General features: G+C 49.2%; 1 protein-coding gene across 1 annotated transcript in view; it reads left to right on the forward strand.

The window, feature by feature from the left end:
* Positions 1-8,895: 8,895 nt before the first annotated feature.
* Positions 8,896-15,558, forward strand: part of DNAAF9 (dynein axonemal assembly factor 9) — a 67,504-nt gene continuing 60,841 nt past the window's right edge. The window contains exon 1 of the mRNA XM_048302861.1: positions 8,896-9,004. Coding sequence (XP_048158818.1) covers positions 8,922-9,004 — 83 coding nt within the window. The 5' untranslated portion in view covers positions 8,896-8,921. The remainder of the gene's footprint in view (positions 9,005-15,558) is intronic.

The following is a 15,558-nucleotide window of genomic DNA, read 5'->3' on the forward strand; positions in this document are numbered from 1 at the left end:
TTTCTCAGGGAACAGGAAAACTGGCCACCTCCATCCCACGCTGCCTGTCACAGTCACAGCAAGTGACCTCAGGTGACAGCCACAAGCCTGTGGCTCTGTGGGATTTTGCTGCCCCTCTGGGACTGTGTGTGATGAGGTGGATTTGGGGTGAAATCCAAAAAGACCATCACCGTGGCAGCCTTTTCCCAGCTGGCAGAGCTCTGGGAAGCTCTCTGTGCCTGTGCAGAGAATATTTTAATCTCTGCTGCTGTTATTAGTATTATCACTGCTCATGGTAATCGATAAATTAAGGGCTATGGGATTACCCACTGAGATACGGCTCTGCTGAGTCTAGCACTTTGCAAACACCCGCTGGGAAAGCCATTCCTGCTGGAATCGCTGTGGAGCTGGCTGGGATAGCCTTGGGGGAGATAGGGAGTTGTAAATCACGGTCTTGTAGAGGCTGGTGCTGGTTTAGTGCGAAGGATAAAGAGCCCACAAAGGCTTTTGTGCTGTGGGTTGGAGTGACACAATTCCTGCCCATGCCCAAGGGATGAGAAGTCAGCGATCCTGTCCTTATCAAATCAGGATTTTTTCTTATGAAGAGCCCAAGATCTTTGAATTTGGCCCATAGTGTGTGCGACAACACAGTGAGGTTGGCAAAGGGGAAATAATCTGAAATGTTCCAGGTAACAAGTGACAGGACAAGAGGAAATAGCCTCAGGTTGCTCCAGGGTGGGTTAGATTGGATATTAGGGAAAATTTCTTCATGGAAAGGGTTGCCCAGCCCTGGCACAGCTGCCCAGGGCAGTGGTGGAATCATCATTCCTGGAGGGATTTAAAAGCCATATGGATGGGGCATTTGAGGACATGATTTAGTGGTGAACACAGTGGTGGGTTAATGGTTGGACTTGGTGATTTTAGAGGTCTTTTCCAATCTCAGTGATTCTGTAGTTCTATGAAATCATCCCCTGCCCAAGAGCTTCCTGCTTGTCCCACAGCACACATCAGTGGCTCTCCCTGCAGTAATTTGGGGAAAAAACAGTTGGGAGTCACTGAAAGGGGCTGGGGTGATGCAAGATCTGAAGTTTCTTGAGTCATAGAGAAGTAGCTCCAGCAAAGCCTGACCCCTCCAACATTCAGCACTCAGTTCCACAGCAGAGAGCAGCCAAAAAGCAGATCTTGGGCTCTCATTTCCTAAGATGTGGGGCCAAAACAGAGCTCACAGGAGCCTCTGCAGTTGTCTGTGCCCCTGCTATGGCTTCGCAGGAAGCTCCTCACAGTGGGGTCTTACTTCTAAATGCTTCCTTTAAGTTCTCAGAAGATTTTTTAGCTCATGAAACACAGCAAAGGCTGCTGGCCAATGCTGGAATGGAGTTCTCTTGGATCCTGTTGCCAGCTCTCCTTTTTAGTGGCGATTTCCCCAGCATGTTAAGCAACAAGTTGGAGCATTTCCCTTTCCAGCTGTCCTAGACAGGGAGAGAAGATTTTATTACTAACCCCAAATTTACGGCTGGTTGTGCCTGCGTGCTTTTCCAAGCTGTGTATTTCACAAGAATAATTGGGGAGGGGGAAGCTCTCCGCAGCTTTCCTTCCCAAGGCTTCATTAAATGAGCGGCTCTGTTTTTCTTGCCTGCAGCTGCGAAAACGCCGCGCGCCAAGAGGCGGCGAATCGACCAAATGCAACGTTTTTCCATGGGCATTCCTTTCCAGATCTCTGTAGCTGCATATTTGATTTGCAGAGGATCCTTTTGTGGGGGCCTCCAGGCTGACCTGCCCGGAGGAAGCCATAAAATGAGCCGTGTTCCTCTAATTTGTCTTGGTAGCAGAGGGATGCGGCGGCTCGCGAGCCCGGAATGCTGCTGCACAGAGAGGCCGTGCTGAGTACATCGCAGTCTGCCTCGGGTAGAGCTCCAGGATCCATGCCGAGCATCAAATCCGTGATTAAATAGCTCCAGGGGATGCAATGCGTTCATCCCCATCCATCACTGAACAAAACCTGGGAGCTCAGCCTGGCATGGTGCTCCGGCTGCTGGCTTTGTCCCAGTTTTGTCCCTGCTGGTTCCCACAGCCCTTCCACGAAACTGTGAGCTCAGCCTTCCTCCCTCCGGAGCGAGGCAGGATGGAAGAGGAGGATGGAGTGCTGCTGGTTGCAATTATCATCACCTTTGTTTTCATGGATGAGTGAAAATGAGTTTAATTTCAGTTTCCGCAGATGGTGAAGGGAATCTCTGCTCGATGCTTGTTGTCCACACTCCTGGATTTCCACTGGGCAAGCCAAATCTGAAGGAAAAAAACATCTTTCCAAGTGATCTCATTGTTGTTTCCTTCCCCTGGAGCCAACAAACAGAGTGCACAGTGAAGTGGTCAGCAAGGTACCGCTCCATCGGATATCCGGGAAACGCTGCAGGGAACCTGCTCAGGAGCTGCACTTTGCCATGAACGAGGCTCAAAAAGAGATTGAGAGGCAGTGGTGACTCTGCAGGGTAGAAATTAGTGATGGAGCCTGAGGACATAAATGTTCTTTGCAGAAAAAGGAGGGATTCAGAGGATTTAGGTCCCTGTTCTCACTGCACCGCTGGCGGTTTCCTTCTCTAGCAAAGGACGTGGGCAGCACTGGAATGAACATGGAGGTGGGTGGGAAGCTGTTGGAGATGAATCAGCAACGTGAAAATCCTACTTAAATGAAACGTTGGCAAAAGGAGATGAAAAGTTTAGATGGATTTTCCCTTCCTGACATCCCCATCCTCCTCAGCTCACATTTCTGAGACAGAAACCATTGCAAGCTGAAAACGGGGAGTCCAGGAATGCAAAATTCCTGCTAAGGAGAAATTCTGTCTGATTTCTGGGAAAAGTGGTGGGTGAAGGATGAAGGGAAGTGGTCTTAGAGAGAGAGCTTCTGGGGGTCTGTTTGGAAGAGAAAAACCAGGAGAGGTTTTCAAGGCTCGTTCATTACAAGGGCCTGGAGCAGCAGGAATGGCTTTACACTGACAGAGGGGACAGTTAGATGGGATACTGGGAAGAAATTCCTTGCTGTGAGGGTGGTGAGGCCCTGGCTCAGGTTGCCCAGAGAAGCTGTAGCTCTGCTCATAGCAGGGAGGTGGAACGAGATCATCTTTAATGTTTCTTCCGACCCAAACCATTCTGGAATTTTATGATCCATATCTTGATGATGCAGTGAATTTACAGTGAATAGAAGCACCCTGGCCAATTTACTTTCTTAATCATCTCCTGTGGATGCCGTAGGAGGAACCCAGAGCTCTCCAGGACCACCAGCTGAGGAGCTCTGCCAAGATGGAGAGGCTTGGAGATGCTCTTCTCTCGCACATCCAGCCTTTGAAGACACTGCACTGCCTGAAGTCACAGCCTCTCCCCAGCCCGATGCTCAAGGCCAACAGGCAGAGACTTGAGAGCGAGCTGGGGAGCTGCAAAATCAGATGGTGCTGGCTTAAATTAGGTTTTAAGCAGTGTATCCTCAGGCAGTGTTGAGAGGAGGCTCCTGGAAGGGCGAAGCACAATGAAGGGAGGGATTTGAGCTCCGGAGGAAGCGGGATGGGAGAGGTGGGAAGTTGTTCCTGGAGATAACGAGATGCAGGGGAGGCCACACAGCAAACGCTGGGAGGCCTGGCTTCCTCTGCTCATCTGAGGCTCAAAAACTGGGAAAAAAGATGAGTGTAGGGCTGGTTGCCTCCAAGAGGCGGTGGCCACTCACCTGGAGTGCTGAGGGTGGATAGGTGGTGGCTGTGGGCAAGCAGTGGGAGAGGAGCAGATCCCAGGGATATCTTTGATGTTTGGGGTACCAGGAAGGTTCCCAGGGGAGGTTGCAGTGTCTCCATCCTGGGAGGTTTTCAGGAGCCAACTGAAGACAGCCCAGAGCAAGCTGGTCTGACCTCATGGGTGACCCTGCTTTGAGCAGGAGGTTGGAGTAGAGACATCCTGAGGTCCCTTCCAACCTTAATTTCCCAATGATCCTAAGACATAGCCAGACTGTCCCCTCTTTTGCAGAACCTTTCCAGAGCATCCAGAGTGTTAGGGAAGAGAAGTCAGCACACCACTCCAGACAGCAATTTCCTGATGTTTTGCAGACCAAATCCCACGCTGGTAAATCTGATATGGCCAAACAAGACCGTCTTCAAGTCCCTTCCAACCCAGGCTATTTCATGATCCTATAGCACCTGGAGATGTCCCAGAACACGTTGGGATGAAGAAGCCATGGCAATAAATTATTCTCGGGGACAGTGGCTAGTTTCCCCATCTGGCAGCAAACATCTCTTTGCTCCATCTACCGTTGGAAAAGCCAAAGCCAACTTTCAGCAATGACTACCAGCACCAAATTCCCTCCTTGCATGGAGCCAGTTTGCTAACAGAACATCTAAAAAACCCTTTCCAGCTCCTGGTCACCCTCAGCCCTGTCTCTCCCTTAGCCAAACTCTTCATTTACGAAGAGCAGTGGCTATAACAAAACAAGTCTGGGTGACTTGGGGTCAGCACTGCTATTTTTTGACACGCTTCCTGTGCTTTCAGGATCTTGGTGTGTTGTGTCTCCATCACCTCCTGCATCTCCACCCTGTGTTTGATGGGTGTGCAGTGCTAGATTCAGGGTGGTATAAACAAGCAGATCTCAGCTTGTTGAAGTAACTCACCCTTTTATTTTCTTTGACCTGGGGCTGCTTTTTTGCAGTAAGAATAAAACAATAATTTCAGGGCAGAGGAAATTTTAATATCTCTCCTCCCAAAATAGCAATAGAGAAGAATGAAGATCTTTTAGCCTGAAGAACTGGGATAAATGGAATAGGAGGCTTTTTATCGCCATCATAATTTATTACTTAATTTTCCCTCCCCAGGTAAAAGTTGGAAACTTTTCTACCAGTTTCGTTTTATCCCTTTCTTATGCTGTTCATAAATTTTTCAGTAAGAGCTCTGTAAGGCAGCAAGTTTGTTCTCTGAATGAACATCCATTGCCTGGAGGGTGGAGTCCTCTGAAACATTTATGGGATCCCATAAACACAACAGGATCCCATAAATCTGAACAAAAAGGAGGAAAAACAATTCTTATGAAGCACAGCAAGGGACTACCTTGTTTGTTTACACGCAAGCACAGCACACTTCATGTTTCCTCTCCAAGAAATTGGAATTGTTTCCTTAAAAGTGCTGTTCCAGTAGGAAAATAGCTCCTTGATGCTACAGAGGGATAAGGAAAGAGCAAATTGAAACCTCTAGAGGATGGATCCTTGGCTCTTAGGATGCTGAAAGTGGGATTTGTGAGCCATAAAGCTTTTCTGTTTGGTTTTATTTGGAGTCCTTGCGCTGTCATTGGTTCCAGTTCCCACTGGAGCCAGGGCTGGAGCTGCCACCTCCAGGTTTATTTCTGGGGTTGCCTCTGTCCAGTCGAATGCCAGGGATGGAGACAGGTCTTCCTGGGGTTCCACCATCCTGGAAAGACCTGCAGGATGGCTCATGGATGGTTCCTTGGTGTGCACCAGGACATCAAAGCCATCCCACAGCCAAGAGGCCCAGCAGCCAATGTTTTCCATGGGGAAGAGTGGTGCAGGTGCCACTAGCGTGGCATGTATCTATCAAATTTTAAATCAAATCCAGCCTCCAGCCTCATTGAGCAACCATCAGCCCAGGGTGGAGAAGTTTAGGCATTCCTCATGGATAGGGGAATGAAGGACCTCACCAAGTGCACATCTCAGGGTGAACAGCTAATTTTGGCCCCTCTGGGTACAACATTGTTTTCTCCAGCAGGGATTTGCTAAAAATAATCAGGTATCCAGGCAAGAGGGTGCAAAGGCAGCTGTTTCCATGGGCAGATGCCAACGTGGAGGTATCCAAGCTGAAAACACAACGAGGAACAGGTCACACGAGCAGACTTAACCCAGATCTGGTGTTTGCTTTTGGACAAGATCTAGGTCAGGAGGACCCAACAAGGAGCAACATCAGCAGCTTTCCCCCTCTTTCCAAACCACTCTGCTCTCCTCTTCCTCTCTTTGGGAATTGTTGTGGATTTCATTCAGCTTTTGCAGCCCTCAAAACGTGCAACAATAGTGGGAAGGTGAAGCTCAGGATATTGGAGAGCAGGAACAATAGTTGACGTCGTGTTCTTTCCCCTTCCACATCACTCCTTCTCCAGGAAGCCTGACCTCTCTGTTGGGTGTTTTCCAGGTTGTTGACCTGCTTTTGCATCCCAAGGGAAATAAAATGCTGCAGGTCACAGCCCGGTGCGATGCACTAGTGTGAAATGTCTCCTCTTGTTGGCCGAAAGAGTCTTGGGGGCAAAATGTCCCTAAATCCCATCCTGGGAAGATCCCTTTTCCCTCCCCTCTCTCACCATATCCTTGCTGTGTTCCTGGGGCTTTGGAGTCCCTGAGCAGGCACACGGAGATGAAGAGGAGATGGAAGAGAGGAGATGGAAGGAGCCAACACAGCACCCAGATGTTAAGGATGGTTCTTGTTGCAGGGAAAGGATGCGCTGTCTCCTTTCTTACATGAGTGTCGGATGCAGAGGGCCCTTGGGAAAGCCTTTTGGAAGCTGGTGGTCCATGGACTGGGATGGGGACAACCAGCAGGAGCTCTGCAGGAACGTGTCCCACTGAGCAAATGACAAGAGAAGCCGGAGGGATGCATTTTAGGAGCCTTCTAGAGGGAAGCCATAAGGGTTTTTAGCAATGGTGTCTACTTTTCCTTCTAGACCTTCAGCTCCCATTGCTGATGCTGCGTTGGCAAGCTCAAAGTGTGTCCAGGGGCTCAAAAAATAGGGAGAGCTTGGAACTGGGATGGTGCCAACTCCTTGTCAGTACAACCCATGCTGCGAGGATGTGTCTGTACATGGAACCATCAGAACTTTATCAAGGCCAGCTAAAATGCTTCCCAGTGGCTGCAGGGTAGCTGGGTTACAGCCCAGCATGTTTATTTATCTTGTCTTTTCTCTGTGGCAGTGAGCAAAGTCCAATGTGGTTTTTCGAAAAAAAAGGAAAGAACACTTTGGAATGTAGTCTCACCTGCACCGGGTTAAAAGCGAGGTGGGAGTGAGAGCCCCTGAGTGCTCTTGTGTGCATTGGGGTCCTGTGGGAAGGGAAAAGGAGTTTGCTGCAAGCAGCCCCGTGTCTCCATCACACTCAAAAGCTGCAGATTTACAGCTTTACGCTGCTCTTGGCAAATACTGGTGTAATTAAAATAAGATGCAGACAAGGGGTCTTATCCCACTCTCCACCAGGGATGAGGAGCCGGGGTGATTAACGGGGATGGACACAATGCAGGGAGCTCGTCACAGATTAGCACTGGGCAGGGGGATTAACATTCTGGGGGGGAATGAGAGCCTCCACAGCAAATTCAGTTTTCCTTACTGCTTACTCAACCTCTTGTCATGGCATGGGGCAGCTTTTCCTCCGCCCGGGGTTTGGTGGTGAGGCAGGAGGACGCAGGAGGAGCAGGATGCATTCCCCTCAGCTGAGGGATATGTGATTAACGGGTTTCCAGCCATGTGCCACTCACAGTTCATTAAATCCTGGCTCCAGATCCTGCCCTGCGTTGTGATGACCTCAGTCCTTTAATTATAGATCCTTGGAGGTTTTCTGTGCAGGACCCAAAATCTCTGCTCCTGCTTCCTTGGAAGCTGGGGGTGCTGGCTCAGTTTTTTGGCAATGGTGCAACATCAGTGAAATGGGAAAAGACGGGGAAGACTGGGGAAGGGGTGTCAGAGGCCAAGCCCCGTGGCAAGCCTGGAATCTCCGCGCTGGGCAGGATAGGGCAGGATGGAGCAGGCAAAACACCCTGAATTTCTGGTGTAAAGAGAATAACAGGTGTCCGTAAGGATGGTTGTGCTGGTACCAGGACACAGCCAGCACAGAAGGGTGCTGGCTGGAGAGTTATTTTTGGGGGATAACAAGAAAAGGACCATGTGGGGTGCTGGTGACACCCCAGAGGGTGCCCAGATGGGGCTGTGGTGGTTTTGGGGTAGGGAATGACAACCGGGTAGGGGTCATGTGGGGGTGCAGTGCTGGGGGCACATGGGAAGCCAGGGCACGTCCGTGTGCTGTACGGTGTTTGGGGGGACAATACTTTGGGCAGGCCAGGGTACATCACTCCGCGGAGCTCCAGGACACATCATCCCTTGGCGTTCTGGGAGGGATCCCGGACACACCGTCCCTCAGCGCCCTGAGGGATGTCGGGGGTCTCCGTGTCCCCCCGCTCCTCGCGGCTCTGTGTCACCCTTCCCCCGAGGGCTCTGTGTCACCCCTTCTCGGGGGAATCCGTGTCACCCCTGCCCGAGGGTTTCAGGGGGTTCCAGGGGACTCCGTGTCACCCCTGCCCGGGGGTTTCAGGGGGTTCCAGGGGACTTCGTGTCACCCCTGCCCGGGGGCTTCAGGGGGTTCCCGGGGACTCCGTGTCACCCCTGCCCGAGGGTTTCAGGGGGTTCCAGGGGACTCCGTGTCACCCCTGCCCGAGGGTTTCAGGGGGTTCCAGGGGACTCCGTGTCACCCCTGCCCGGGGGTCCCCCAGGGTTCCTTGTTCCCCCTCCCCGGGGGCTCCGTGGGATCGGACGAGCCCACGCCCCGTCGTGGGGGGGGGGGGAACGACAGCAACGGTAGAGGCTGGACGCGCCCATGAGTGAGCGGGGGGGCGTGAGGGGTGTGTGAGCAGGGGGCAGGAGTTGGACGAGCCCATTCCTGCCGGAGGGGTGACCATCCGCATCCCCTTTATGTTTACTCCCAGCTACCGGCAGCTGTCCAAGAATTCCCGGCCGCACTTCCTGCGAGACGACAGAAAAATTCGGGATGAATCCTGCGTGGGCAGAAAGGCAGGGAGCGGGGGGAGCGGTGCGGGTGTGCCACGTCGCCCCCCCCCGGGCCGAGTGGCGCGCGCGGCGCGGGGCGGGGCGGGGCGGGGCGCAGGGCCGCAGTGGCGGAGCCGCCCCGTTCCTCCGGCGCATCGCGGTCGCCATGGCGCTGTGCGGCCGCTCCGCGCTCCTCCCGCCGCCCCCGCGGCACCGGCCCCGGCCCCGAGCCCCGGGGCCCTTCGTCAGGTACCGGAGGGGACAGCGGGAAAGGCGAGGAGGGGGGTGACAGCGAGCGGCAGGGCTGCGCTGAGGGGAGCTGTGGGGTGGAGAGGGGGTATGGGGCGTGGGGGTATATTGGGGGGCGCGCTGAAGGGGGGAGGGATATGGAGGGTTTCGATGAAGTGAGGAGGGGTTTGTGTCCGAGAAGCTGAGGTTTTCACAGCTGTGGCGCTGATTATGAAGGAAATAGGGTTAAACGCCTGTTTGGGGGCGTTGGGGTGGAAGGGATGGGGACGCAGGGCTTTGGAGGCGCTGAGGTGCGCTGGGATAGAGGGGTTGGGGAGGAGTTGTAAGCGGTAGGATGCGGTGTTAAGGCGTTTGGTGGGGGAGAAAGTGGGGTGTTCACGGAGCTGACGGTGCTGATTGGGGATAAAATAGGGATTAACACCTAATTGAAGGCGTTGGGGTGGGAAGGATGGGGGTGCACGGCTTTGGGGGTGGGACAGAAACGATGGGGCATTATGGAGAGGATTTCTGGCGTGCCGGGGCACAGAGTTGTGGGGGGTGTTGCGGTCGGATTTGGGGTCATTAAGGGGGTTTTGGGGGGCTGGAGCAGCGGGAGCGGCATGTGGGGGGCTGGGAACGGAAGGGAAAGGATTGATGGGGACAGGTAGATTTGGCAGGTGGCTGCCAGGAGGGAGGTGTTGGTTGCCCTGAGAGGACGGCAGACAGGGGCCTGATGTGACCTTGTGGATGTAGGGATTGGCAAAGCCGGAATCCTGCCGAAGGAGGATGTGTGGGAGGCTGCGATGGATGAGGAGCAGGAGGACATCAAGGGGGGCTTGGAGCAGGGCTGGTGTGCAGAGAATGGGCTTGGGGTCGTGTTTCTGTGCGGATAAGCCTGGGACTGATTTGGGAGGGGATAGGCACAGGCTGCCTTGGCAATAGGGAATAAAAAGACTTGTGAAAGGTAGGAAAGGTGAATTAGGGTAGGGATGGCCGAGGTTTGGGAGGGGCTGAGGGATTATGAAGAGAAAGAAGACGTTGTATTTATGTGGGCACCTGCTGGGGGGCATGTGGATACAAAGGTAACGACATGTCCTGAGCTTCAGAAGTATGTGGGATAGGACTTGACAGGAGCTGGGTCATGGGGACATCTGAGATGGTGGCATTGGCTCAGGTGTCAGCTCAGGTAGCCGTAGGTTGTCAGAGCTGTTTCCTTTTGGAGAGTTACGGTGCACCCATATGTATGAGGCTGCAGCCCATTATCTGAAGGGTTTGAATAGAGGAAACAGCCTCAAGTTGTGCCAGGAGAGGTTTAGGTTGAATATTAGGTAACGTTTCTCTGCAGGAAGGATTGCCCAGCACTGGAACAGGCTGCCCAGGGCAGGGTGGGGTCGCCAGGTATTTAAAAGGCATTTAAAAGACATTTTTGTGGTGCTTAGGGATGAGAGGTTTAGTGGTGGCATTGGCAGTGCTGGGGTAATGGTTCGACTCGATGGTCTTAGAGAGCTTTTCCAACTGAAATGATTCCATGATTCTGTTTTATGGTACCACAAAGGACAACCCAGGAACTGAAGTGCTTGATGCTTTCAATAGTTACAGCACAATACATGGAAGTATTCACTAGTGGGAAGCCAGATAATAAGGGAATGGGAATGTTGCACGTGAATTGCAGACAAACACTTGGCCAAGCTACCTGGGTCTGTGTTTGCTTTAGGTTTTCAAATAAAACACAAACAAACACCAAAACCAAATAGCTTTTTATGTTTAGTACAAGGAGAGAACAAAGGCATTTTCACTTTTTGGATAATTTGTCAGTGAAATGAGGAATTCTGCAGTGAGAAAGAGAGAAATGGAGGTTGTTCTGCTTGCCTGAAACACGTGAATATGGCTATTCTGTGCTGGTTGTGTTCCCTCTCTGCCTGCAGTTAGAAATCGAATTGATAATAAGACAGAATGAAAAGTGACCTTTTCAAATAATTTTTTCACTGAATAAATTTATCTTAATTGGTTAGAAAGAGCTTGTTACTTCTTTAGAGCTGTAAAGTATCTAGAAATTCATGATGGGTAATGAAATGTGAAGATGGTAAAAAAAAAAAATTCTGAAAGAGAAAATGGTTTCCACTCCAGCCTTCCTCTTCCTGAGTGATTTTTGTAATCTGAGACCCTATTTTAGAGTTGTCATGAGAACATTAAGAGTCTCTGAACATCTGCAAGCTTTTGAGCTCCACTGGGAGATGCAGCCAGCAACTGTAATTTGGTGCATTTGTAGGAGCCATGTCATCTGTTAATTTTTTTTTCCTCCTCAACATTCAGTCTTGTGCAGTTCTTTTTTATTTTTTATTGTCAGGCCAGATGGAGGCCAGTGTTTGCCATAAATTTCCCAGGCAGTCAGCAGATAGCAGGCAGTTAATAAAAATAACTTAAAACAAAACAATCCGTTACCCTCCCCCCCCGCCCCCAAGTTCCCAAACAGGAATGGAAAAATTCTTCAGACTATATAAAGACTAGAGAAAGGGCCAGAGATAATTCTTGGAGTTCTTCCACATACTTCAGAGTTTTTGTCTGCCATGTGGCACCTTGAGGCTGGCGACCCTCGACATTGTAACAAGTAAAGAATAGGTTTGGAAACAGAAAGAAAAAAATCCCTTAAGAAAGAGAGGAGTGCTGCCCAAAAAAGGGGACGTCTTTTTGGGAGGTGATGTCATCTTTCATGTGCCTGTGTTTAGTGGTGAATGAGTGTTTTCCTTGTGAATACAGGCACTTCTGAACAAAATTTCTGTTAAGTGCTTGTTTTAAATATCTCCATCAGAAGATCAGTGCAGATTTGTTCTATTTCAGAGCGCTCTGCACCCGCCCAATCTGAATTACCTTTATGTAAAACAGAGTAAGCAAATCCTCATGATTCATTATCCGTGTTGGTAACATAATACAGATGAGTTCTCACCATGTGTCCGTGTGGGGAAATGCAAAATGAGTCCTTGGGTTAATTTTTCTGTTGTCTCTTCCTCTGTGCTTAACATTCTCCTGCTCTAAACTGTTCTGTTGTTAATCACATCGTGGTTAAATATGTGGCTTTTTTTCCATGGATGGGGTATTTGGGAGCACGGGACCAAAGAGTTGTTGTGGTTTCCCAACCAGTTTTTGTAGGGGACTTGTCTGTGATGAAAGATTGTCTGTGCCCATGTGTTCCTTATGTAATTATGCCGAGGTTCAGCATTTGGTAAGAGCACAGTTTCACTGGACTTTTTTTTTTTTTTTTTTTTTTAAGGAATGCATTGTATTTTAGCAATGCAAAGAGAGAGCTGATTTAACTTGCTGAAGTACAGGAGGAAAAAAAGAGTAATAACCCCCATTCCTTGAATATGGATGGTTTTCTGCCACGTTAGGGAAATAAGAATGCTTAGGGTCCGCTACAGTGAAAATTGAGGGATGTAGAACCATATGATTGGTGGAGAGGTAAAACGGAAATTTGCCAAGGTAAGGAGCAGAGCTATGGCATTGACTCAGCTGCTCGTGGACCTTCAGGTGGAGTTCTCCCTTTGTGATCATCCAGCTTGAACTGAGGGCAGAGCATCTGATTTGGAGCTTTGTGGCCACGTGGCTGCAGAGGTTGTGGCCCAGGAATGGGCCCTGAAGGTGAATTTAGTCTTGAGGCACTGTAGCTTAACTTCTGATTTCTGCTCCGGTGCCAGGCAGTGCCCTGTCCTTTTAATCAGAGCGAGCCATGGCAGAATAATCACCCTCGAGCAGAATAATCACCCTCAAGCTGCTGGTCTTTGCTGTTTCTTCAATTATTGTCATTTTCTCAGCTGATAATGTTTTCCGAGGGGGAATAGTTGGTGCCCTTCATAACCTGCTGCAGCTTAAGAAAGTGTAAATAACACTCATGGTTTTTGTAGATCAGCCTGGTAAGGAGAGAGAACATCAAGGCTGAGGGTCTGACTGGTGTGTAAGTGATGGGCAACCCATCATTTGATAAAGATTTTCAACAAGTTTGTGATGTGCAAATGGCATCAGGCAGTTCCAGATGTCTAGTAAGGAGAGATTCAGGCTTGTTCCTGTGTGCTTTGAGGTCTCTGGATTACAGAATTGAATATTCCTGTCCACTTAAGGTCAAGAAGTAAGGAGTTTGGTCCTGAAAATGCACCCAGAGTCTTAGTGTATTTATCTATGTCCAGTTTTAATATTTACTTCTCACTGTTCCTAAAAAATGACTCTATCTCCTATTTATAGATCCCTGTCCTTATTGCAGATTAATTTGGAAAACAGCTGGAAAATTGTCATATATGTTAAGGTGGGTGAATGTTTTCTTTTGCGAGTGCCAAGCAGTGAAAGAGTTATTTTGAAATCCATGAAATTCTGAGAGTCTTTAGCTTGGCCTGACTTCTGGTGTCTGTTTTCACAGCTACAGTGAGGTGGGGATAATGTCAGACTGTGGGAAATCCAGGGAAATCCTCGACTCTAAATACAAGCTGACAATGTTTCCGATAGAAATCGTGAGGTCAACAAAAGACCCCAGAAAACTAAACTCGATTTTTCGGGGAGTAAAGTGGAAACAGATGGTAATAACAGCAAGTTAATAAGACGTGAGATTTGGGGGAAAAACCCCCGTGATTTATCATTCTATTTTGTTTATTTATTTATGGTAAATCGGGCAGTTAATGTTGAAGCCATTGTCTTAGGTAGACAGCGCGAATCCATTCAAGTTATTCCCTGCTCATGTGAGGATTCGCCCCAGCTTGCCAGGGATATCTCCGATTTTCCCCCTCGTTCCCTGCCATCCATCAAACCTCGGCCACGTGCGGTTTTTTAGAGCTGCCAAGCCTTTGTGGGGGAGGAGCGAAACATCTGCCAATATAAGGCGAAACACACTGAACACAGCGAAATCCCAGCCTTTGTCAGCTGAATTGGGTGTTAAGCACAGCTGCAGCCCTGCTAGGCGTATGGTGAGCCCGGCTGTGGGAATCCACCGGGAATCGGGCAGGGATCAATGCTGATATTGGCGCTGCCTCGGTGCCGCTAGATTACCACGTCAAGAAAAGGCAGTTTGCACGCAGGCTAAATCCAGCCAGCAACCAGGGATGCGGGAGAAAAAGCACCGCATTGTGGGAAAACAAACGCAATCAAATGGAAATTCAAGCACCGCGTGGCTTTCTTGAGGAAATGTATTTGTTCTTTGTGATTGAGAAAAGCACAGTTGTTAATATTCTCTTTATTTGCCAACAGACGTGCCTTGCAGCGCCGTGTCTGTTACCAAGCTGTGACAGGCTGGCTGTTGTAAAGCGAGGTACTTTGCATAATTAGTGTGAAGACGTGAACAGATGAGCACTAATTCTTAGAAGTTAATGATTGTCAATTATCTTCCCCTTTTTTTCTGGATCTAGTCCAAGATTATCGGAATATCAAGTACCTCAAGGTACAGTTCCTTAATTGGCCCAAGTAGACTTTATTGCCAGATGTCACCCCAAAACGTGGCTTTGCCTTTTGACCTGCCTTCATCAGCAGTCAGGTCAGCTTGCTGTGGTTTGAAAGCGTTGTTTTCTTTTTAATTCCTGGGCTGGAGGTTGTTTGGATCCATAAGCTGATCCGACCTGACACATGGCTTCAAGATCGTTAGTGCAGACACAAAGGCAGCGAGGAGGGCAAGACTGTCCCTTGCAGCACCGGGAGATTTTATCCTGGCTTAAACTGACACAGAAACCCCATCTTCTGCTCAAAGGTGGTGCAAAAATTCCCTCTTGACCTGTTTCAACTTCTTACCCACTTCAGAAGGTTGTCTCATGGGATATGGGTGGATAAGTAGCTTCCAGCTCTTGTCTTGCCCAAATCTCATGGAAATCCAGCATTTTGGAGCTTCCTTGGGACTGTGTTTCCAAATATACCTAATGGTGATTTTTCAGCAGCAGGTTACTGTAGGTTTAGCTGTGGTTATGTAGATGGTGGATCCAGATCTTCCAGGGAAGCATCCCAAGGCCCACAGGTTTCAGTGGAGGTTGTTGTTTCCGTTTGAATTTGTGCTGCTGGGGTAAAATGAAAAGGAGTAAAAAAGTCAGTGCTTGTTTTGGAGACGGGAAAAGTCATGGATTTTTGTTCCCAGGACAGTCTCTTTGTTTTTGTCAGATGACTGTTTAATGTGAAATCCAAGAAAATGCCTTTATTTCCCCCCCTCTGACTTTATACACAGTTTAGCCTGTATTGTTTAGAACCATGTTGTAAGAATTCTAATTATTCTCTTCCCTGTTTCTGAATGGCATCTTTCTTCAGGCACACAAGTCTTCTGTGTTTAGTGTCAGCCTTTGAATGTAATGATTTATCCACACTTGAAATGACATTGAAAATTTTTCTGTGAAGGAGCTTTTTCAAAGAATTCTCTCTTAGAAACCACTTCTTAAATGAGGCAAGGAAAATATTCTGCTAACGGTCTGTTTAATATTAAGAATGAAATAAATATCTTTATTGGTCATGCATGTTGCTGTGAAATAATGAACATATAATTTGCTCTGTGCTTTCATGTTTTATGTCAGGACACATAGCACTGACATGCAGATTTACTTGCCAGCAGTGTCTTAGCAGCT

The sequence above is a fragment of the Corvus hawaiiensis genome, chromosome 5, assembly GCF_020740725.1.
Source record: "Corvus hawaiiensis isolate bCorHaw1 chromosome 5, bCorHaw1.pri.cur, whole genome shotgun sequence".
In the NCBI taxonomy this organism is placed as follows: domain Eukaryota; kingdom Metazoa; phylum Chordata; class Aves; order Passeriformes; family Corvidae; genus Corvus; species Corvus hawaiiensis.